We start from the raw sequence: 23,945 nt of genomic DNA, 5'->3' as shown, positions 1-23,945 counted from the left end.
TTTGAAGTCATCTAGTTCAATGTCCTTAGTGTAAAGATCTTACAGGCCCTCTCCTCTGTGTCATTATGAAGTCAAATATCATTACACAGAAAATTCCTAACAAACTACCAAATATCTTATAATATGATATAAATAATAGAAGTCTAAGTTATTTGTTGTATAAGTTTACATTTTCTTATAATTAATTTTTAAAAAGAAAATCATACCTGTACTGCCTAGGAATCATCTCTCATTGTATAGACTTTTTGTGGTTCTGTCATTTTACAGACAAGGAAACTGAGGCAAATATGGTTAAAGTGACTTGGTTCAATGGTTCAAATTTAAGTAGTTCAAAATTCAAGGTGACACAAAGACCCTTTAAAAATATTATTTAATCTAAATGAACATATTTTGATGGCAGAAAATTCCATTCTTCATAGGATAGAGAAATTAATGTTATTGTAAACCAAATTGCTGGTTAAAATGAATATTTAAAGCTTGCCATGGACAGCAACACAAAGAGAACTCAATTTTTGAACCCTACTTTGGACATAGAAAATGAATTTTGATTGGCTGATAAGTTAACTGTGGTGGTATGTCCCAGAAAAGCATCCCAAAACTCTTCCTCTTATCCCTTTTCTAATACTACAGGGCCAGTTTCAATAGAGGTTCTGAGAAAAGCAATTTTGCCTAGGAATTACTCACCTTCATCCTTCAATTGATCTGCTTTCCCCACATCTTCAGGCAAAGAATTTGAGAGTGGCAAAATGTCATTCTGAAACATTTTTTAAAAAATCAATGTGATTTCCATTTAAGCCAACAAAGATTCATTCAACAGAACCTCTATCAAAATAATGCCAAATTAAAGATTCTGATCATACATCATCCATCAGCTATAGAAACTATTCCATGGTATCAATGCCTACCATTTATTCAGATTTTATATGACTAGACCTACATCCAACCAAAAGATACTCAATAGGAAGCCCTGGTAAACATCACAAATATAAACAATCCAGTATCTCAAGGGACACATGAAGAGCCTGTATTTCACTATCTGCTAACATGTAAAGTTTCATGCTTATTTTTATCTTGGATTAACCTTCTCAAGTATATAAAACTATTTATAATTTTCCAGAAAAATATGGTTTATGAATAATTGTAATGCTCATAATAAATTCGTCAACTGTGACTCACTATTATTAAAATTACAGTATGTATAATTTTTAAATGCTATAAATATTACCTATTTCATATCTGACTCGCATAACCTCCTTGAGGACAAGAACTGCTGTTAGTTTTTTTTTTTTTTAATTCCCAGCTACTAGCATAGTACCTCTCTTATAAATAAGCATTTAATAAATGCTTGTCAGACTAAAAGTTAAGGATTATGAATAAAACATCTGAATCTCCTCATTGAGTTTTTAGATAAATCATTAAGTTTTTGTTCTTGCTTTAAGTCAAACAAGTAAACTGAAGGAATAAAAAAAAAAAGCATATTATAATTCTGCTGAAAGAAAGCTTAATAGGAAACTCTAACAGCTACAATTAGTTAACATTGCCTGTAGCTATATAAGATGAAAACAAGTTTGGTACAGCCTTGAAATCCCTACTCTGAATATTTCAGGGTTTTTAGGTGTTTTGCTGTTATAGTTCTAAACCTCTAGCAAACCCAGACAAAATAGTGGAATTTTTTTAACTTTTTAAAAACTTCAAGCTTTAGTAATATTTAGTATTTAGCAATATTATTGTATTATATATAACATATATAATATATTTAATAATGTTATTTTTAATAAGTTAATATTAAAAACTAAATTATAACTTATTCAATTTTAGCCATATGTTTGCAGACTTTTTGGTGGCAAACATACTTAATGAAATGATATTTGGCATAATGCCTAGAACACAGTAGGCATTTAATAAATGTTTACCTAATGACAGATTCCATATACTATACCATCCAGCTAAATTAGCCCCACACATTTCATTCCATCTTGCAACTTTACACATCTGCCCTAGCTTCCCCCATGTTTTCCATCCATACCTCTATCTCCTGGTTCCCCCAGTTTCCTTTAAGGCTGAGCTCAAATATCATGTTCTCCTCAAGGCCCCTATAGGTCCCCCCACACTTCCAGTCCCTTCTCTATGAGACTGCCTTTCATTTACACTGCATATATCTTGTATGCATATAATTTGAATTTGTTGCCACATTAGAATGTGAGGATATTGAGAACAGAAACTAGGGTTTTTGCCTTTTTGTTCCCTTCCCTCAGCTTTGTTCAGTGCTTGGCAGTTAGCAAACCCTTAATAAATGCTTATTGAATGACTGATCCTCTCTTACCTCCTGCACCTATCAGAGGGGTAAGGTGCTGTGTCAATTAACAGCTTCTAGCTCACTTTCTTCTTAGGATTTTCTTGGTAGTATCATTAACCCTGAGACTTCCAGATGGAGGATAGGCCAGTTTTTATTCCCAGCTGTGCCAGTTCCAAATTGAAGATAGATTCAAGTAAATAAACTTGCACGTGGGATCCTGGCTGCTTTTTGTTTTTTCTACTTTATATTACTTCCTACAGGGAGTATGTCTAGGAACCTCCATCACAAGGTAGATCTGCCCAGGCTCAGAGATAAAACTTGTGGGTCTGAGAAGTCCACAGGTCCATCAGAGATAATGTAAAAAAAATTTCTTGACTATCAGAGAAGATTACCATTGGCAAGAGAATGCCAGAAAATTGTTAGGGCAGCACAGAAGTGAGGTAAAGTATAAAATGCCTCATAGCCATGCCCACAAAATGCATTGTGTTTTTAGTTAAAATATAAAAACAATGAGTTTTTAGTATAAGATTTCACAAAAATTGCAATACTAGTTGAGGTTACTGAATACTATTTTAAGTTTGACAAAAGTTAAATGCATATTTATGAATAATCCTTACTTAGCATTTCTTTTATGTGTAAAGAATACCTGTCCCATATCTAGCATAATGGATACCTTTCAGTTCTCACATTGGAGAGATCCAAATCTAGAAAGAGACAATATCGAAGATATAAGTAAATTGTCCCCGGTGTACTGAAGACCAAGTCTAATGAACTGAACAAGGGAGTTGGAAGAGGGAACAGATTTTTGTACAAAACAAGACCGATATTGGAAATTTTCATTGTTTTATAGTATGTTTCCAAAAAAGACTAGAAGTGGAAAAAAGCTTTGGAATAGAACTCATGTGGAAGAATTCTTTGGACTATGAGTGAGAAAGCCTGGGTTTTAGTGTTATGTTATACACATTCACTTCAATTGTTAGTTCTTGCCAATAGCAAGATGAGATGAAACCTGTACCAGGAATGGTGTGAATATCATTCCCTATGGCTGTTTCATGTATCCATTTTTTCTTTCTCTAATACTTCAAATATCTGTGATCTCATTGAACTAGAACCAATTTTAACCAAGTGGTATTTTTTTCATGTAGTTGTGCCCTAAAGGCCAGCTGCTTTATAAAATTTTTGAAGTGTTTGGGCTCCTTAGAAGCTTAATATTTGGGGAGGCTTCCCTCTCAATCAGGGAATCATTAGGGAAGGGAGAAAAGAAAAGGAAACAGGAGGGATTCAGGGGAGAGAAGTGAGGCAAAAGGAGGGGGAGGCAGAGAGGAAAAGGCAAGATGGAGAGATGGAAGAAAAAGAGAAGAAAGAAAAAGGAAGGAAGAGAGATGGAAAGGCAGGAGGAAAAGAAAGAAAGAAGAAAGAAACAAAGAAAGAAAGAAAGAGAAAGAGAGAGAAAAAGAAAGAAAGAAAGAAAGAAAGAAAGAAAGAAAGAAAGAAAGAAAGAAAGAAAGAAAGAAAGAAAGAAAGAGAGAGAGAAAAAGAAAGAAAGAAAGAAAGAAAGAGAAAGAAAGAAAGAAACAAAGAAACAAAGAAAGAGAAAGAAAGAAAGAAAGAGAAAGAAAGAAAGAAAGAAAGAAAGAGAAAGAAAGAAAGAAAGAGAAAGAGAAAGAAAGAAAGAGAGAAAGAAGAGAAAGAGAGAAAGAAAGAGAGAGAAAAAAGAGAAAGAGAGAGAGAAATTAAGAGAGAAAGAGAGAGGGAGGGAGGGAGAGAGGGAGGAGGGGAGGGAAGGAAGGAAGAAAGGAAGGAAGGAAAGAAGGAAGGAAGGAAGGAAGGAAGGAAAGAAGGAAGGAAGGAAGGAAGGAAGGAAGGAAGGAAGGAAGGAAGGAAGGAAGGAAGGAAGGAAGGAAGGAAGGAAGGAAGGAAGGAAGGAAGGAAGGAAGGAAGGAAGGAAGGAAGGAAGGAAGGAAGGAAGGAAGGAAAGAAGGAAGGAAGGAAGGAAAAAGAAGGAGGAGGAGGAGGAGGAAGGGGAAGTGGGAGAGAGAGAAAGGGAGGGAGAGGGGAAGGGAGGGAAAATTCTTCCCCCAATGTATGAAATTCAGTTAACTACTGAACAGTTAACTAACTGAGGAGCACTAGATGATACCCATAGGACCCTAAAGCACTCTGGGAGTACTTTGTTACCCAAACATCTGACACCACAATTATGCCATACACACAGCATCAATTCTAGTCACACTTGAATCAGTCACAAAAGAAGAGAAGATCATATCAAGCTTACCTTACAGAAAGAGTTTGTGAACATTTCAGTCAGCGGCTGTGATACAGCAAGGTGAGTATCTTCTGGGCTGATCTTGAAAACTGTCTCTAAGCACTGAATTGCAACTAGAAAAAAATTAAAGCAGTCAAGGGAAAAAAGCAATGATGAGGAAGCCTGATTTTTTTTCCTAGTGGGATCACAGTTTATGATAGTTCAGCATTTCTGAGCCAAGAGCATAAGGCAAAATAAATGTTTCAGCTGTATATAGAAAATTCTGTTTACAGACCAGCTGTTTCAGGAAAGAGGTGCATTTATATTAATCATTTTAAAATGTAATATGGAAGATAATAGTAGGCAATATATAACCATCACATCGCTTTATGTTACTAAATAAGTGATTACCATTGGAGTAAACTATTCAATTCAACAAACATTTGTTGCTATTAATACTTCAAACTTAATTTATTAATAAGCAATACTATACTGTCTTAATAGAAAGTACAAAGTAGTTTTTATCTCAAATAAAAAAAACTACAAGGTAAAAGAAATTCTGAAACTGGTAAGAAGCCAATAAAAATAGGAAGTAGTATTTAGAGCTTGCTATCTTAGTGCCTTTGTGACTTTGGACAAGACAACCTCTCTAACCCTCAGATGCCACACTAGTAAAATGAGGTAGTTGGGCTAGGTGGCTTCTGATTTCCATTCCTCTAAATCTATGATCCTATTATGTCTTTAAAATATTTTTTAAATTATTTTGATATGTAATAGAGAAAAAAAGATATTTTTTATTAAATTCTCATGAATTTGGACTTTGTTACAAAAGCTAGAGCTAGAATGTATGATAGGAAAAGGAATGGTATAGGACCCATAAATCTACATGTTAAGGCTGGCTCTGCCATTAATTAGCCTTGTGATCAAGCAAGTTACTTCACTTTTCTGTTTCTCAATTTCCTTTTCTGTAAAATGAGGCCAAGTTAGCTGACTTCCTGTGTCTCTGACATTTCTGTCTTCCAGATTTAAATTCTACAATACTATGATTGCCTAAAATCGGTCCTATTCAAATAAAGTATTTTATACTTATTCCATTTTCTATATATTTATGAATGAAACATCATTTCCAAATTATAAGGATATGAAACAGAAGAAAGAAAATAGGACTTGAAGTCAAAGGATCTGGATTCCACTAGCTGTTGTTGTCTGTCTTTCATTTTCAATGAGCACCAGTGGCATCATGGGTGATGCTTTAACTGTGTGCATCAATGGAATTTAAATGAGTTGCACAAGTCCTTAGCTTCACTCTCTCTTGCTGAGTCATCAAAGTCCAGTGGCAAGACAAAAATCAAGATTACGGGCAATGGTCCAGGATTCAGTGCATGTCCTTGGCTTCTTCAATGTCTGACCAAGTTCTAAGCACCTCATAGTGCCTATAATGACCAATGGAACAAATTGTTTCCATCTTCCCATTCCATTTGTTTTTGGTTTTTTGCTGAGGCAATTAGGGTTAAGTGATTTGCCCAGGGCCACAAAGCTAGAAAGTGTTAAGTTCAGAGGCCAGATTTGAACTCAGGTCCTCCTGACTTCAGGGCTGATGCTCTGTCCACTTCATCACCTAACTGCCCCCTTCCCATTCCATGAGACAAGAGTCTTTATATGCTTGGGGAAGACACTGATTCAAGTCACCCACAAGTTTGAGACCTGCCAGTTACTCTCAACCTACTTTAGCCCATCTGCCAAGACACGATTTATTGGGGTGAGGTCACAGCACATGCTACAGCTTCTTGGGGACATAGGTAAGAGTTGGGTGAATCAGGAGTTACCAAAGGTGGATGAGCCCTTTTCAGGGCTCTGCAAGTCCTCATACCAGTACCTCATACCAGAGGTGCTAGTCCCCCTGAACACCCTATCCACCCCTCATATACTTCATACACATACCAGTTGTATAGTCTTAAGCAAATCACCTATAATGGGAAGTATGACTACACAGATGCATATGTGTGTGTGTGTGTGTGTGTGTGGTTTGTAAAGAACCTTACTTATCTTTATTCTTTTCTATATCTTTTTCCGGTCATTCTCTGAACCTGGCTTCTCTTTTCTCTGTCTCCCTCTAATCAGCTGAACTCAATTCTATTCTATTCTATTAAAACCTAATTCAAATACTGCCTCCATAAAACTTTCCTAATCCAACATCTTACTCAATCAAGAATTTTACAGATTTGTCTCACAGAGAATTTTTTCACATCCCTTTTAGCATGTGCATTATATTTATATTTGTGTATTTGTACATATGTGTATTTATTATACTTATTTATATAAATGTCAAAGGCTATAAGTTCTGTATTAATTTGTGTATCCAGCATATTTTCTTACTATTTGGTAAGTTCCATGAAGACTAGGATCATTTCTTATCTACAATTTTTATCTCTTTTGGTTCCTAGCACTGTGTTCTGCTCAGAATAGATATTAAACTAAACCAAACTGAACCAACTGAACCAAACTGAACCAAAATATCAATAAGATTCTATGAGATCCAGGTTCTTCAGGTGTCAAATGGGATAATATTTGCTTTGTCTATTTCACAGAGTTGTTATAAGGATCAAATGAGAATATATGTGCCAAGCATGAAGCTTCATATTTGAAATTTTAAATTTCCTCATTAAATAGTCTGTTACTAACATATTATTTATTCTTACTCAGCCTAGAGAAAGGAAGGGACTAAAGCACCTTCTACGGCCAAGCACTGTGCTAAGTGCTTTTACAAATATGAGCTTATAAAAAAAAAAAAATCATCTTGCTGGATCTTCACAACTTTGCAAAGTAGATCTTATTATACCCATTTTACAGCTGAGGAAACTAAGACAAATAGGGATCAAGTGACTTGCCAAGGATCACACAGCTTAGTAAATATTGGAAGCTATATTTGAAATCAGTTCTTCCAGACTCCAGAGTCGGCACTCTTATCTTCTGCATCACCAGCTAAACCAGCTATCAGGTTTTTGCTAGCTAACAATACGGCAGAAATCTTACTGTCTTTTTTTCTTCTTTTAATTTTTATTTTTCAGTTCTGAATTCTGTCCCCTCTTCCATCACTCTTGAGAAGGCATGAAATACTATACATTATACACATGAAGTCATGAACTGCACGTTTCCCAATATACACACGAAGTCATGTACAACATTGGCCATGCACGTTGTCTTTCTTTTACTGAAAGCTGTATGGGATAGAGGAGAATGATAACTGTATTTTGAATCAGCAAAGATCATGTTTAAATTATTAGAATTGTGATATGAGCAAGTCACCCCTCTGATTTTTAGATGACCTCTCTATGGCACAGGATGCTGTTGACCACTTTCTCTTTCTACATACTTACTGCTCTCCAAGTTTTTATGATTAATCCCAGTTCTCTTCTGACCTGCCTTACCACTCTTCTTCCATCTCTTTTGCTGGATCATCATCTATATCAAGCCTACCAAATGTAGGTGAACCCCAAGGCTCTAACCTATGCCCTCTTCTGTTGTCTATACTATCTCATTTGGCCATCTCATCAGCTCACAGAAGTTCAATTTTCATTTCTATACATGACTCAGATATCTACATATTCAACCCCAGACTTCTTTTTAAGCTCCAACCCCACATCATAAAGAGCCAATCAAACATTTCTAAACAGATTAACCATTTTAATTATCTCAAACTCAACATGTCCAAAACAGAACTGATCTTTTCTCCTAAGTCCACCCTGGTTCAAAATTTCCCAATAACTGTCAAGAGCACTATTATCCTTTTAGTCACCCAGATTCAGAACTTAGGGATCATCCTCAACTTCTTACTCACCCCATATATTGAATCAAATGTCAAATTTTATTTCTATCACCACAGCACTTCTGTACTCATCCATCCCCTTCTCTTATCTGTATACACATAGCTCTCATTATCTCTCACTAGGCTAGTATGATACCTTCCCAATTGTTCTCCCTGCCTTATCTCTCTCTCGATTCTCCTCCCACCTATCTTTTCATTTTTCTTATATATTTCTTCTTTCCATGCTATCAACAATTCAACCGTTCTACAGATTAGGTACAAAGGACAAAAAAGGGTACAACTATAGCAATCTAGTGTTTGATAAATCCAAAGATACCAACATTAGGGATAAAAATTCATTATTTGAAAAAAAAAAGCTGTTGGGAAAACTGGAAATTAGTATGCCAGAAATTAGATATGGATCCACACTCAACACCATATACCAAGATAAGATCAAAATGGGTCCATGATTTAGGCATAAAGAATGAGATCATAAATAGATTAGAGGAAGAGAGGATAGTCTACCTCTCAGACCTGTGGAGGAGGAAGGAATTTATAACTAGAGAAGAACTAGAGATCAAAATAGAAGATTTTGATTACATCAAACTAAAAATTTTCTGTACAAACAATACTAATGCAAACAAGATTAGAAGGGAAGTAACAAATTGGGAAAATATTTTTACAGTTAAAGGTTCTGATAAAGGTCTCATTTTCAAAATATATAGAGAATTGATCCTAATTTATAAGAAATCAAACCATTCTCCAATTGATAAATGGTCAAAGGATATGAACAGACAATTCTCAGATAATGAAATTGAAACTATATCCACTCATATGAAAGAGTGTTCCAAATCACTACTGATCAGAGAAATGCAAATTAAGACAACTCTGAGATATCACTACACACCTGTCAGATTGGCTAAGATGACAAAAACAAATAATGATGAATGTTGGAGGGGATGTGGGAAAACTGGGACACTAATACATTGTTGGTGGAGTTGTGAAAGAATCCGGCCATTCTGGAGAGCAATTTGGAACTATGCCCAACAAGTTATCAAACTGTGCATACCCTTTGATCCAGCAGTGCTACTACTGGGCTTATATCCCAAAGAATGTTTGTAGCAGCTCTTTTTGTAGTGGCTAAAAACTCAAAGATGAATGGAAGATGAATCAATTGGAGAATGGTTGGGTAAATTATGGTATATGAATATTATGGAATATTATTGCTCTGTAAGAAGTGACCAGCAGGAGGAATACAGAGAGGCTTGGAGAGACTTGCATGAACTGATGCTGAGTGAAATGAGCAGAACCCAGAAGATCACTATGCACTTCAACAACAATGCTGTATGAAGATGTATTCTGATGGAAGTGGATATCTTCAACATAAAGAAGATCCAACTCACTTCCAGCTGATCAATGATGGACAGAAACAACTACACCCAGAGAAGGAACACTGGGAAGTGAATGTAAATTGTTAGCACTAATGTCTGTCTATCCAGGTTACTTATATCTTCAGAATCCAATACTTAACGTGCAACGAGAAAATTGTATTTACACACATGTATTATATCTAGGTTATACTGTTAACACATGTAAAATGTATGGGATTGCCTTCATCTAGGGGAAGGGAAAATCTGGAAAAATGAATACAGGGGATAATGTTATAAAAAAAATTACTCATGCATATATACTGTCAAAAAAATTTACATTTATAAAATTAATTAAAAAACAAACAAACAATTCAACCGTTCTAGTGAACTTGTTGGGTCTCCCACAAGACTCTCTACCCCTACCTCTATGCCTTTTTTCTAGCCATCATGCCTGGAATTCTCTCCCTCCTTTCTTTTATATCATGGAATCTGTGGCTTCCTTCAAGACCCATATCATTGCCACTCCTCCAGGAATTCTTGGTTTTTCCATCTGCTAGTGCTATCCTCTTTAAAGCTATCCTATATCTAATTTGTATATATCTTGCATATATTTATGTACATGTTGTCTTCTCTATTAGAACAGGGGCTAATTTTGCTTTTTCTTTGTAAATCCAGAACTAAATACAGTCCTGGCACATAGTTAGTGATTCATAAATGCTTGTTGATCAGCTAAAAAATGGAAATATTGATACATGCAGTAACTACTTTGTGTATTAAATTAGATTGTATTGTGAGCCTGTAAATATATACACACACACATATACAATATGCATATATATTCATACACATAAAATATGGATATATATACACATGAACAATATATATATATATACACATATAATATGTATATGTAAACACATACAATATATATACACCCACATACATAAAAATATATGCCTTATGAACCTTAAAGAGCTATATAAATGTTAGCTTTTATTATAGTTTTTTTTACTATTATTATTGAAGAATATATAACAATTACAGTTAGTACTTCTTTAAGGAAAACATAGAACTATGAAAATAATTAAATTCAAGACCTACTTATTTAGTACCAATTTATGGATCCAAATGAAGTATAAACAACATGGCACAGTACTGAAAGAGTTGATCTTGGATGTGTGTTCAAGTCTGACTCTGACACATACTAGAGGTGTGGCCACTTAACTTTTGAATAACTCAGGAAACTCCCTAAATCCAAAACTTACAGAAAAGTTGCTTAGTGGAAGGAGTTTCCAAACAAGTTGTTCTTTACATTGATCAAATTGTTTTTTTTTTTTTTAATTCATTATTTATTTTTAACTTTTTTTCTTTACAAACTCTCCCTCTCCCTTTTACCTCCTTCATCCAATGAGAAAGTAAACTATAAGATACCAATTATACATGTGAAATCATTTTTCCATATTAGCTATATTGCCAAAAAAAGCAAGAAAATGATATTTCAATTTGTACTCAGAGTTCATCAGTTCTCTCACAAGAGATGGATAGCATTTTTTCATCATGAGTCATTTGGAATTGTCTCAGATCATTGCATTGCTCAGAGTAACAAAGTTTCTCATAGTTGATTACATATGATCACAATAACATTATGTTACTGTGCACAATAATCACTCAATTTTTCTCACTTCACTTTGTATCAGTTCTTGCCATGTTTTCCTGAAAACTTCAACCCCTCATTGTTTCTTTAAAAAAATTTTTTTTAAAAAATACATATAAAAACAATTTTTTGTATTTTTTTATAATGTTTTGAGTTGTAAATTCTCTTTCCCTCCCTTCCCATCCCTGCTCATTGAAAAGACAATCAATTTGTTGTAGGTTATACCTGTGCAAGCATACAAAATATATTTCCATATTAGTCATGTTTTCTTTTACAAACCAAAAAAAGTAAAACTCAAAAAAATATAAAAGTTTTAAAGAAAAATATACTTCAAATTAAATTTAGTCTTCAAAAGTTCTTTCTCTGGAAATGGATAGCATATTTTCATCATAAGGCCTTCAGAAGCATCTTAGATCATTGTATTGCTAAAAAAAAAAAAAAAAGCTAAGTCATTCACAGTTGTCCAGGTCCTGCCTTTGGGAGTTTATTTCCAATAAGAGTGAAGTCTGAATATCAATGAGAAAATAGTAGCATTTGAAGGAAGAGTTGAGGGGACTGGTAAAGCTTCTTAGAGGAGTGTAACACAAGATGGGACTTAAAGGAAAAGAAGGATTTCAACATCAGGATCTTGGGAGAGTCTATGGCAGCACTTGCAAATACACAATGTTCATAAGAGTCTCAGATTAAAAAGAGACTTTAGAAGCCTTTTAGTTCAACCCATACTTAATAATATATCATACTAGATATGAGGTCATCCAGTCTTTACTTCAAGCCCATAAGCATTTATTAAATTTCTTCTATACACTAGGCACTGTGCATAGGACAAGTAAAGAAAAGTTTAAAACAAAACAAAATCCAAAACACAATCTCTTCTCTCAAAAATTCTAACGGGGGAAACAACTTTGTATAAGCAGGATAAAGATGGGATAAGTTGGAGATAGCCAAAAGAAGGAAGGCGCTAGCATTAAGGTAGATAAGGACAAACTTCTTATAGAACACAGAATTTTAGCTGAAACTTGAAGGTCAGAGAAACCAAGAAGTAGTGATGAAAAGAAACACAGTTTTAAACATGGGGAGACAATCAATGAAAATGCCTGGAGTCAGGCACCATCTTCTAAGGCACCCCATTTCACTTTCATATACTTCTGTTTAGAAGATTGGCTTTGGTTTTTTTTTCCCCCCCATTGATATTAAACCTATCTATTTGTAACTTTTCCCCATTATCCACATCTCTGCATTCTGCCAATTGGAATAAATCTTATTCTTTTTTCATAAGTAGTTCTTCAATATGTAGAAGGCATATCCTTCCTAAATTTTCTTTTTCTCTAGGATATAGAACTTTGGTTTCTTTAGTTGATACTCATATGGCATGAACTTCACCATCCTGAAGATCCCTCATTTAGATACTCTCCAGTTTATCAAGGCATTGTGCAGCAAGAAAATTATATAAATATGTTTACACATATTGGATTTAACATATATTTTAACATGTATAACATATATTAGATTGCTTGCTATCTAAAGGAGGAGGTGGGGGGAAGGAGGGGAAAATCTGAGACACAAAGCTATGTGCAAGGGACAGTGTTGAAAAATTATCCATGCATATGTTTTGAAAATAAAAAGCTTTTTTAAAAAAAGGCACTTGTTATTGAACATAACACTCCAGATAGTGTTTGATAGGGCAGAGTTCAAGATATCTGTCACCTCTTTAGCCTTGACACTACTTTTCTTAATGTAGATAGCCCTTTTGACTGCCTCATTCATCTGTCATAATGCACTTGCAATCCATTAACATAATCAGATCTTTTTCAGATGAACTGCAATCTAGACAAGCTTCCCCTATTCTATACTTGTAAAACTTATGTTTCAGAACCTAAATATAAGACTTTTTTTGTCTCGATTAAAGTTCATATTAGATCTGGTCCCTTGCATGAGACCATCAATTTTTTCTTGGCTATTAAACCTGTCATCCAATATTTTAGCAGAGGCATCTAAGTGACACAATGTAGCACTGGACCTGGAGTCAGGAAGATATGGATAATATGAAATTGCCTCGGGCAATACTAGTTTTGTAGCCCTGAACAAGTCACTTAAGCTATGTCTGCCTCAGTTTCCTCTGCTATAAAATGGGAATAATAATAGTACCTGCCTCCCAGGGCTGCTGTGAGGATCAAATGAGATGATATTTATAAAGCATTTGGCACAATTCCTGGCAAACAGTCAGTGATATATAAATGTTAATTATTTTCTCATTTCCTCCCTCTCTTATGCCTTCTAAATTCACAGGTAACACCAATGAATTTGATAAGCACATTATTGTATTTCATCTATATCATTAATAAAAATATCCAATAGGGCATAGATCCCTAGCACACTGTATTAGAGATTTTCCATGGTGATATAATATATGAAAGACCATATCATTTCCATATATTTTTACCTGAAGTCCTTATCCATGCCTAGAATGCTCTCTTCACCCCTCCTCCTCTTGGCATCCCCAGCTTTCTTTAAGTTTCAGCTAAAATAGCAAGAACCTTTTCTCTTGGATTTTATCTCAAATTTATCCTATAATTTATGACTTCTTTGCACATAGTAATTTGTTTGTGTGTTGTCTCTGTCATTAAGCTCCTTGTTAGCAGAAATAGTTTTTTGCTTTTCTTTATCTTCCCAGAGCTTAGCACAATTCCTGGTATATAACAGTGCTTAATAAATGTTTACTGACTGAATTAATTTATTTCAAAACTTTTTTCTCTTTCAATTTCAAATTTATGTAACACTTTAAATTTACAAAGTGATTTCCTTATAATCTTATGAGATATATGGTATTTTAGTATCTTCCATTTTACAGTTAGGTAAGCTGACGTACAAAAACATGAGGTGATTATTCAAGATTTGCACAGTCAACACACAGCAAAACTGGGATTAAAATTTAGGTCTTCTGAATGGTGAAACAACTCAACTGAACTTTTCCAATCCTCTCTAAACAACTTTAAAATAAGGTCTCAAGTCAAATTTTGGAGTGGCAGAACCAACAAAAGTTCACGATGAGACATTTATCCAACACAAGAAGCTGACAGGAAAGGTATATGACAAGCTACAAGTGATGGTGAGGAATCTGGCTCATAGGCCTGTAGTATCAATACCAGCTTGGACTTTGGAGATGGCTGCAACAAGGACAAAATCATCTTTGGTAGCTCTCAGACCAAAGATAGGAAGGAAGGCAGATAACTGATCAGAAAAAGACTATGGGGGACCTTTGCAATACTGGGTGCATCTGGTGCTAACTGGCAATTTTATTGTCTACCTCTGAGTCACAGTTCCAGGGTGAAGAGGAGCATTTGTGGTAGGCCCTAACAGTGTTGGGAATCCTAGTACAAGGTAATGAGAAGCACTAGCACTTGTGGCTGCAAAAGAACAAGGGCTCTTCCTGAGTAAAGACCAGAGTACAGACCAGAAAAGCAATGACCATAGCTCTTCTCACATCACACTCCCAGAACTAGATCTGAAATCAGAAGCATGAAAAATTACCTGGAACGGTAATTCCGCACCCCTAGGAAGGGGTGCATAAAGTTTAAAGTCAAGAAATAGGTTGGAAATGATCAAACAACAAAAAAAAGGGCTTGACCATGAAAAGATACTCACTGCAGGACAGCTAGGTGGCGCAGTGAATAGAGCACCAGCCCTGAAGTCAGGAAAACCTGAGTTCACATCTGACCTGACACTTAACACTTCCAAGCTGTGTGACCCTGGGCAAGTCACTTGACCCCAATTGCCTCAGCAAAAGAGAGAGAGAGAGAGAGAGAGAGAGAGAGAGAGAGAGAGAGAGAGAGAGAGAGAGAGAGAGACAGAGAGAGAGAGAGAGAGGGGGGGGGGGGAAATTGGGAAGAGAAATTACAATGATGCAAGAAAATTATGGAAAAAGCAATTAATAGCTTGAAAAGAAGCATAAAAATTAACTAAAGAAAAGAAAACCTTAAAAAGCAGAATTGGCCAAATGAAAAACAAGGTATAAAAGTACACTGAAGAAAATACTTCTTAAAAATTAGAACTGAGCAAGTAGAAGCTAATGATTTCATGAGATATTAAGAAGCAATAAAACAAAAATTTTTTAAATAGAAGAAAATATAAAATATCTCATTGAGAAAATGTTCAAAAATCATTCAAATACCATGGAACTAGTCAGAGTCATGCAAGATTTAGCAGCTTCCAGATTAAAGAAGCAAAGGGTTTGGAATATGTTATTCTATAAAGGAATTATGATAATAACTAAGAATAATCTATCTAGGGGAAAAAAAACTACGCATAACCCTTTGTAGGTGAGATATGTAATGAAATAGAAGACATTTTCAAGCATTCCTGATGATAATACCAGAGCTAAATAAACATTTGACATTCAAACACAAGACTAAAAAAAAACATGAAAGAAAAATTATAAGTTAAGTGATTTACATTTCTATAAAGAAAGAAATACATTTTAATTCCTAAAAAATTTAGCATTATTAGGATAATTAAAAGAAGGTTACCATAGACAGAGGAAATGGCTTTGAGTCAATTATGTTGGAATGATCTTTTTTTTTTTTTTTAAATGAAGAGTGGAAAAAGAGGGATGCATTGGGAGAAGAGAGAAGTAGAATGAGGTAATTATCTCACATAAAAGAGGCATGCAAGAAAGACTTTTTATAGTAAAGGGGAAAATGCTCAAAGAGCAAGGAGGAGATGGTGAGTAATATCTGAACTTCATGGTTAATGGAATTGGTTCAAAATGGGAAAAAATATATACATATACACACCCAGCTGTGTATAGAAATACAACTTATACAACAGGAAAATAGGATGGGAAGGGAATAAGAGAAAGAGGAAAAAGATAAAAAAGGAAGAGAAATTAAGGGAGGCAGTGATCAGAAGCAAAATAAGACTTCAGGGGAAGAACAGGAAAAAGAAGGATAAATAGAATAAAAATAGAATAGAGTTAAATACATATTAATTATTTTTTCCCCCCTGAAGCTGGGGTTAAGTGACTTGCCCAGGGTCACACAGCTAGGAAGTGTCTGAGACCACATTTGAACTCGGATCCTCCTGAAGTCAAGGCTCGTGCTCTATCCACTGCACCACCTAGCTGCCCCAATACATATTAATTATAACTGTAAAAGTGAATGGGATAAGCTCATCAATAAAACAGAAGCAGCAGAATAGATCAGAAACTAGAATCCAACAATATATTGTTTATAAGAGTTTTGTTTATTATAAGAGTATTGTTTATAACCTATTTGAAACAAAAAGACATAAACAAAAAAACCTATTTGAAACAAAAAGGCAGAATTTACTATGCTTTAGCTAAAGTAAAAAAGTGCAGGTGTAATAATCATGTCTTAGACAAAACAAAAATAAAAATAAATTTAAAAGATAATCAGGGAAACTATATTTTGCTAAAAAGTTATCATAATTAAATAATATTTGAAAATTTTATAGTAAGTTTCTTTGATAGGTCTCATTTGTTATATGTATAGGTAATTGAGTCAAAATTTTAAAAAGGAGAGTCATTCTCCAATTGAGAAATGGTCAAAGGATATGAAAGGCAATTTTCCAAAGAAAGCAAAGCTAGCTATACTCATATGAAAAAAAATGCTCTATATTACTACTGATTAGAGAAATGCAAATTAAAAGAACTCTGAGGTACTACTTCACACCTATCACACCAATGGTAAATTGTAGAGGGGATACAACTTGGCAAAAGCAGCACAAAAATTTAATAAATAAAGGAACACCTAGGAGGAACTTGGACATTCAACATTTAACACGTCGTAGCTGTGTTACCCTGGGCAAGTCACTTAACCCCAAGTGCCTCAGCAAAAAAAAAAAAAAAAAAAAAAAAAAAAAAAAAAAAAAAAGGAACACCTTTAAAAAGCAGAATTGGACAAATGAAAAACAAGATATAAAAGCACTCTGTAAGAAAATACTTTATTAAAAATTAGAATTGGGCAAGTAGAAACTGTTGATTCCATGAGATAGTAAGAAACAATAAGCCAAAGTCAAAAGTTTAAAAACAGAAGAAAATGTGAAATATCTCATTGGAAAAATGAGATTATGAACTGTTAATAAAGTTAAAAATCAGACCAACCATTCTGGAGAATAATTTATAACTTATATCCAAAGGTCTATAAAACTCATATCCTTTGGTCCAGTAATGACAGTACTAAGTCTGTACTCCAAAGAAATCAGAGAAAAAGGAAAAGGAACTACATGTACAAAAATATTTATAGTAGCTCTTTTTATAATGACAATGAATTGGAAATTCCCACCAACTGGGAAATGGTTGAACAAGTTATAACATATAATTGTGATGTAATATTATTGTGCTATAAGAAAGAATGAAATGCTAAAAGTATAGGAATAAATGGAATTTTCCTTAAAATGGTCAATATCATCTATCTAAAACCATCAGCAAGTATCACATGTAATGGGGATAAACTAAAAAGCATTCCCCAAAAAATCAGAAGCGAAATAAAGTTGCTGATCACCATTATTATTCAATATTATTTTAGAAATATTAGCTTTAGCAACAAGAAAAAGAAAAAAAGAATTAGAACAGGTAATGGGGAAATACAATTATCATTCTTTACAGATGATATGATAATATACTTAGAGAATTAACTAAAAAAACTACTAGAAATAATTAACAACTTTAGCAAAGTTGTAAGCTACAAAATAAATACACATAAATCATCAACATTTCTATATGTTACCAACAAAGTCCAGCAGCAAGAGATACAAAAAGAAATTGCATTTAAAATAACTGTAGATAATATAAAATACCTGCCAAGACAAAGTCAGGAACTATATGAACAAAATTACAAAATACTTTCCACACAAATAAAGTCAGATCTAAACAGCTGAAAGAATATCAAGGGCTCATGGGTAGGCCAAGCTAATATAATAAAAAAAATGACAATTCTATCTAAATTAATCTACTTATCCAGTGCCATACCAATCAAACTGCCAAAAAAACTACTTTACAGAGCTAGAAAAATAATAGCAAAGTTCATTTGAAAAACAAAAATTGCAGATTTCAAAGGAATTAATGAAAAATGTAAATAAAGATGGCCTAGCTGTACCAGATTTAAAATATAGTATAAAGCAGTGGTCTCAAAACTAAAACTGGCTAAGAAACAGAGTTGTTGATCAATGGAATAGGTAAGATTCACAAAACATAATAGTCAATGACTATTATTATGATAAACCCTAAGACCCCAGTTTCTGGAATAAGAACTCACTATTTGACAGAAATTATAGGGAAAAATGGAAAATAGTATGGCAGAAACTAGGCATTGACCATATACTGAAATAAGGTTGAAATGGATTCATGATTTAGACAAAGAATGAAACTATAAGAAAGAATGAAAGGGGCAGGGGGTTCAGGAAAACATGGACAGACTTATATGAACTGATATAAAATAAAGTGAGCAAAACTAGGAAATCACTATATATAACAAAACTATATTGAAATAATGAACAGCAAGGGATAATGTTGTAAAAAATACCCATGCATATGTACTGTCAAAAAATGTTATAATTATAAAATAAAATAAAAAAAAAAAAAAAAAAAAAAAAAAGAAATAATGAACAAATATGAAAGACTTAATTATTCTATCAATATGATGATTCAAGCCAATTTCAAAAATTTTTGATGAAAATGCTACTTACCTCCAGAAAGAGAAATGATAAACTCTGAGTACAAAATGAAGTATATTTTCCCCAATTTTCTTAGTTTTTCTTGCATTTTTAGGAGGGAGGCAATATGTCTAATATGGAAATATGTATTGTGTGATTTCATATGTATAATTGATATCACATTGCTTGTCTTCTCAGTAAGAATTTGGAACTCAAAAAAAATTTTGAGAATGTTAAAAATAAATAATATTCAAAAGAAAAATAAATATATTTTTTAAATGTAGGTCTTCTGATGCTAAGCTCAGAGTTCTTTCCACTATACTATGCTGTCCATTATATTCAATCAATAAAGAGACCCCTTCAATTACTTCTTCAAATGTGTCTCACATCCACCCCTTTCTTTTAAATTGCTACCATCTTACCCCAAACTCCTGAAGAATCCCCATAAAGAGGAAGCAATAGCATCCGGATTACCTTCAAAGCTCTCCTTTCATAGGAATTTTCAAAATCTGTTTTGTGGAACAAATTTAACTGCTCAGAATTATTGTCTGTTAACACGAGAGGACAGAATCATAATAAGCTATATCCATGTGAATACACCTAAAAGTAGGGTGTTAACTTATTTGTTTTTGCTTTTCAAAATAGAACCCCAGTTCAGTTTAAAATAAGCAACCTCTATGTTTCTAAAATGTTCAGATTTTAGATTAGCGCACATTCAGAGTTGCTAGAAGAGTTTCCTTTACTGACAGATATAGAGAGGAAATTATTTTGAGAGGAGTCAAATTTCTTAAGAAAACAGAAATAATAAATATGTTAAAGGTGAATTATCTCAATGAAAAAGCAACCTATAATGATATTGATAATAAAAACTAGTATTTAATATTATCTGCCAGGCACTGTTTAGTGGGTCAAGTCACACATCCTTGTAATTCAGGTGTTATGCTACTAAGAACATTGGACTAGGAGGCAGGAAATCTGAATTTGATCTTCAACTCTATCACTTATTTATTATGTGATCATTGCAAAGACAATTAAGCCTCAGTTTATTCACCTTTAAAATAGGGTTTGCTGGGGGCAGCTAGGTGGTGCAGTGGATAGAGCACCAGCCTTGAATTCAGGAGGACCTGAGTTCAAATCTGGTCTCACACACTTAACACTTCCTAGCTGTGTGACCCTGGGCAAGTCACTTAACCTCAGCCTCAAAAAAATAAAATAAAAAAAAATAAAATTTTTTAAAAAATAAATAAATAAATAAAATAAGGATTTGCCTATCTTTGCCATAGGATTATTGCTAAAAAAATACTTTGTAAAACCTTATATTTTATATATGTATGAGCCATTACTATATGGCAAATAATTATATGTTTTTTGTCAATTTATTTGTACCTCATGTTCTTCATCTTTAAAATGAAGAAATATCAAAATCTTCTTGGAGAAATTATTAAATAAATCATAATATAAACTTTTTTTACCCTTCAACTTACTAAATTCCTTTTCACCTTTAGAATCCAACTCAAATTTCACTTATTCCATGAAGTCTTCCCCATACACCCCAGGTGGCAATAACTTTTCCCCACTCTGAAATAACCTAACACTTTGTTCCTATCTTTCTTATCTACTTATAATTATTTGTATGCTTCAGTGGAAGCAGGAGATTTATTTTTATCTATTTTTACAATTTACCCAGTGTCAAGAATAATACTCTTTTTCCTACATTAGAGGCTTAATATCTATTGAATTATATTGGACAATACTAATGAAATATATTGCCTTGAGTGTTACTTAATCCAAAAGTAATAAAAAGAAACAATATTTGTTTGGTACCTAAAAAGAGAAAACAGATCCACTTGTAGCCCAAAAGAGAGGCACCTACTTCTTACTAAATGATAATTATATCACTTTATAAGAAAAGATGATAGGGATGATTTCAGAGAAGACTTGTATGAACTGATATAGAGTAAAATGGACAAAAACAGAACAACAGATACAATGACAATTATATGCTAAAAACAAACACCTTTTAAAGACTTGGGAACTCTGATCAATCACAATTACAGAAGACTCATGATGAAACATGTTTCTTACTTCCTGATAGATAATCCATAGACTCAGAGTGCAGAGAAAGACATTTTTTTTGACATGGTCAATGTCAAATTTGTTTTGTTTTGTTATCCATGTTTGAAGCAGAACTTTCATTTTCCTTTATTTTTTAATAAGGAATTGAGACAGAGGTTGGGGAGGAGAGAAGGAGGATCTTTATGAAAATAAAATAAATATCCACATATTAAATAAAGGTAGTCTAGTGGATGAAAAGGCAACCTTTTAAATAGGAAGACCCAGCTTCAAGACCTGCCTCTGAAATTATGGGTGAGTCACTCTATCTCTCAGTGTCCCAGACAATTCTCTAAGATGAATTGCTAATATGAGTCAGTGGAAGGAGTTTCCATACCAGGAATATTCCACACAGATATAATCCCAGGTCTGAAATCCATATATTTATATTGAAGTATCTGCAAAACACATTAACATATATATTCTAAGTTGATTCCCCCAACTATTCTATGAAGGAAATAGGGCATATATTATTTCTACTTTCCTTACTTAAAAAAAACATCCCCCCCAAGGTAAAATATTAGACTCAAGGTCACATAGTGAGTTACTAATAAGATTTGGCCTGTTCCAGGGCTTAAACTTCCACTTTATTTTCATGTTCAACTAAATTAGACTCAAAAAACCTTTTTTTTTTTAGAGTGGGGAGCAGTCACACAAATTAGCTGGCAACATTTCTGATTGCCATGTAAGAAAGCCAAAGGCACCATATTTTTGGCTGCATACAATACTAAAAATAGGACTCAATGTCTTGGTGAAAAGAAGAGCTCGATTGTATTTCTGGCAGTTTATATTCTCTCATAAAGCCCATATTTTCTTTGTTAGAAAATAAACCTCTCTGTTAGAGATGTCACTTATCCATTTGTGACATGGCAACCCAAACTCATGTGCTTCCCTCTTATCACCTTCATCTTCCACTAGTCAGAACATTAAGAATCACCAGCAATTTCATTAGAAAGCTGGACTGATGGCAATATTCTCCTACCCTCTGACCATATGTCATCTGCTATTCATGACTGCCTTGGAAAGGAATTCTTCCATCACTAAAGGCAAGTATATTTTATACAAAGGCCCAATTTTCAGTCCTTTTCCTAAAAGTTTATCCACAAAGGAGAGTCTCTCAGAAGCCAATGTGAGAGCTGTCCCTTTGGAGGAAACATATCTTTGAAAAGGAAATAACTGGACCACCATTCATTACAATTTACCCAATGCACTCCCTCACTGCAGTAATTAAATCTTTCAAGCCACAAGGAAGGTAGGCTCAGTGAACCACCACAAACCCATCTGCTGAATTTTACTGCTGCTATGACTATTTTTAACTTGCATTTTATTATGAAAGAACATAAACTCAAAAAAGCATGCGACAGTGACATTCTTCGTGACTGCAGATCACCTAACTAAACAACAAAAAGGCTCTTGTAGGACAAAAAAGCTTTGATATTTTGGTGGGGAAAATCTCTCTCTTCAAGCTAAACAGCTCCCAATTATACATCATCTGTTCAGAGTCTTCTACTAGTGGTGCAATGATTGGGCTCTTCAGAGATGTAATTTTTTTTATCCACCAACTTTTCCAAGAAATATATATGTCAATACAATTAGTTGTAAACAGAATGCTATGTCAATTAAAAAACAAAACAAAAACAAAGGAAAAAAAAAGCCCTTAGAGAAAGGATGTCTTCTTTTAATCACAGCATCTCTTCCTGAAAGGTCAACAAAATATTTTGATTTTTGCCTTAAAACATAAGTAGTAGCTCTCTCCAAAGTTACCAATGACCTGCCAAATCAGATGTCTTTTTTTTTTTTTTAATCCTTCTTGATCTCCCTGAAGCAAGCAATATTACTGATCACCTCTTCTTTATGGGCTTTCCTCCTAACTAACAGTTTCTTTTCAGTCCCTTTGCTAGATCAGCAATCATATCCCCTCTCCTAACTATACCACAGCTCTTTATATTTGTTTGTTGTGCTGCTCAGTCATTTTAATCATATCTGACTGTTGGTAATTCCTTTGGAAGTTTTCTTGGCAAAGATACTGCAGTAATTTACCATTTCCTTGTCTCACTCATTGTACAGCTGAGGGACTGAGGCAAACAGGGTTAAGTGACATGCTCAGGCTCGTACAGCTAGTAAGAGACTGGATTTGAACTCAGGAAATGTTCCAGACTATAGGCCTGGCAGTCTGTGCACTATGATGCCACCTATATGCCCTTCTTTTTCTATACTCCTAGTGATCTCATCATATTTATCATATTTGTGATGTCCAGCTCTGTAAATCTAATATCTCTACTAAGATGAATCCCACATCATGAACTCCTAGTGGAAATTTTAAATAGAATGTTCCATAGACATCTCAAATTCTATTCATTCAAAAAAAGAATTCACTGACCACTCCTTTAATCACTATTCTCTTTTAATGTGATTTTTGTTCAGGGCTTCCAATCACACAAGTCTGCAAACATAGATAGAATCATACTTCTCATTTCACCTTTCCTCACCCCATACATTCAATCAGTTACCAAACTTATGGATTTTATGTCCACATCCTTTGTATCCATGCCTTTCTCTCTACTTGTATCACTACCATCATAGTTCAGGCCTTCTTCATCAGTACTTGCCTGGATTACAATAGCCTCCTACTTAGTCTGGTTGCCTTAAAAGCTCTCTCATCTCCAAATTATCCAATGCATAGGTGACACAGTAATGTTCCTAAAGTTCATGTCTCTTCATGTCACTTCCCTGCTCAATAAACTCTAGAGAGTCTCTATTATTTCAAAGATTAAATACAAATTACTATATTTGAC

At 34.0% G+C, this 23,945-nt stretch overlaps 1 protein-coding gene across 4 annotated transcripts in view; it reads right to left on the bottom strand.

The window, feature by feature from the left end:
- SGTB (small glutamine rich tetratricopeptide repeat co-chaperone beta) overlaps positions 1–23,945 on the bottom strand; it is a 73,656-nt gene that overhangs the window by 46,703 nt on the left and 3,008 nt on the right. For 3 of the 4 annotated variants that reach the window (XM_074282398.1, XM_074282400.1, XM_074282399.1), the window contains exons 3-4: positions 4,572–4,675; positions 685–754 (exon numbers count right to left, since the gene is read on the bottom strand). The exons of the other annotated variant lie outside the window; for it this stretch is intronic. In XM_074282398.1, the coding sequence (XP_074138499.1) occupies positions 685–754; positions 4,572–4,675 (174 nt within the window). The remainder of the gene's footprint in view (positions 1–684; positions 755–4,571; positions 4,676–23,945) is intronic. 4 annotated transcript variants of the gene reach the window in all.

This window comes from Sminthopsis crassicaudata, chromosome 1, assembly GCF_048593235.1.
Source record: "Sminthopsis crassicaudata isolate SCR6 chromosome 1, ASM4859323v1, whole genome shotgun sequence".
Classification (NCBI taxonomy): Eukaryota; Metazoa; Chordata; class Mammalia; order Dasyuromorphia; family Dasyuridae; genus Sminthopsis; species Sminthopsis crassicaudata.
The sequence above is the reverse complement of the archived record's forward strand: the minus strand, read 5'-3'. Positions and strand labels throughout refer to the sequence as shown.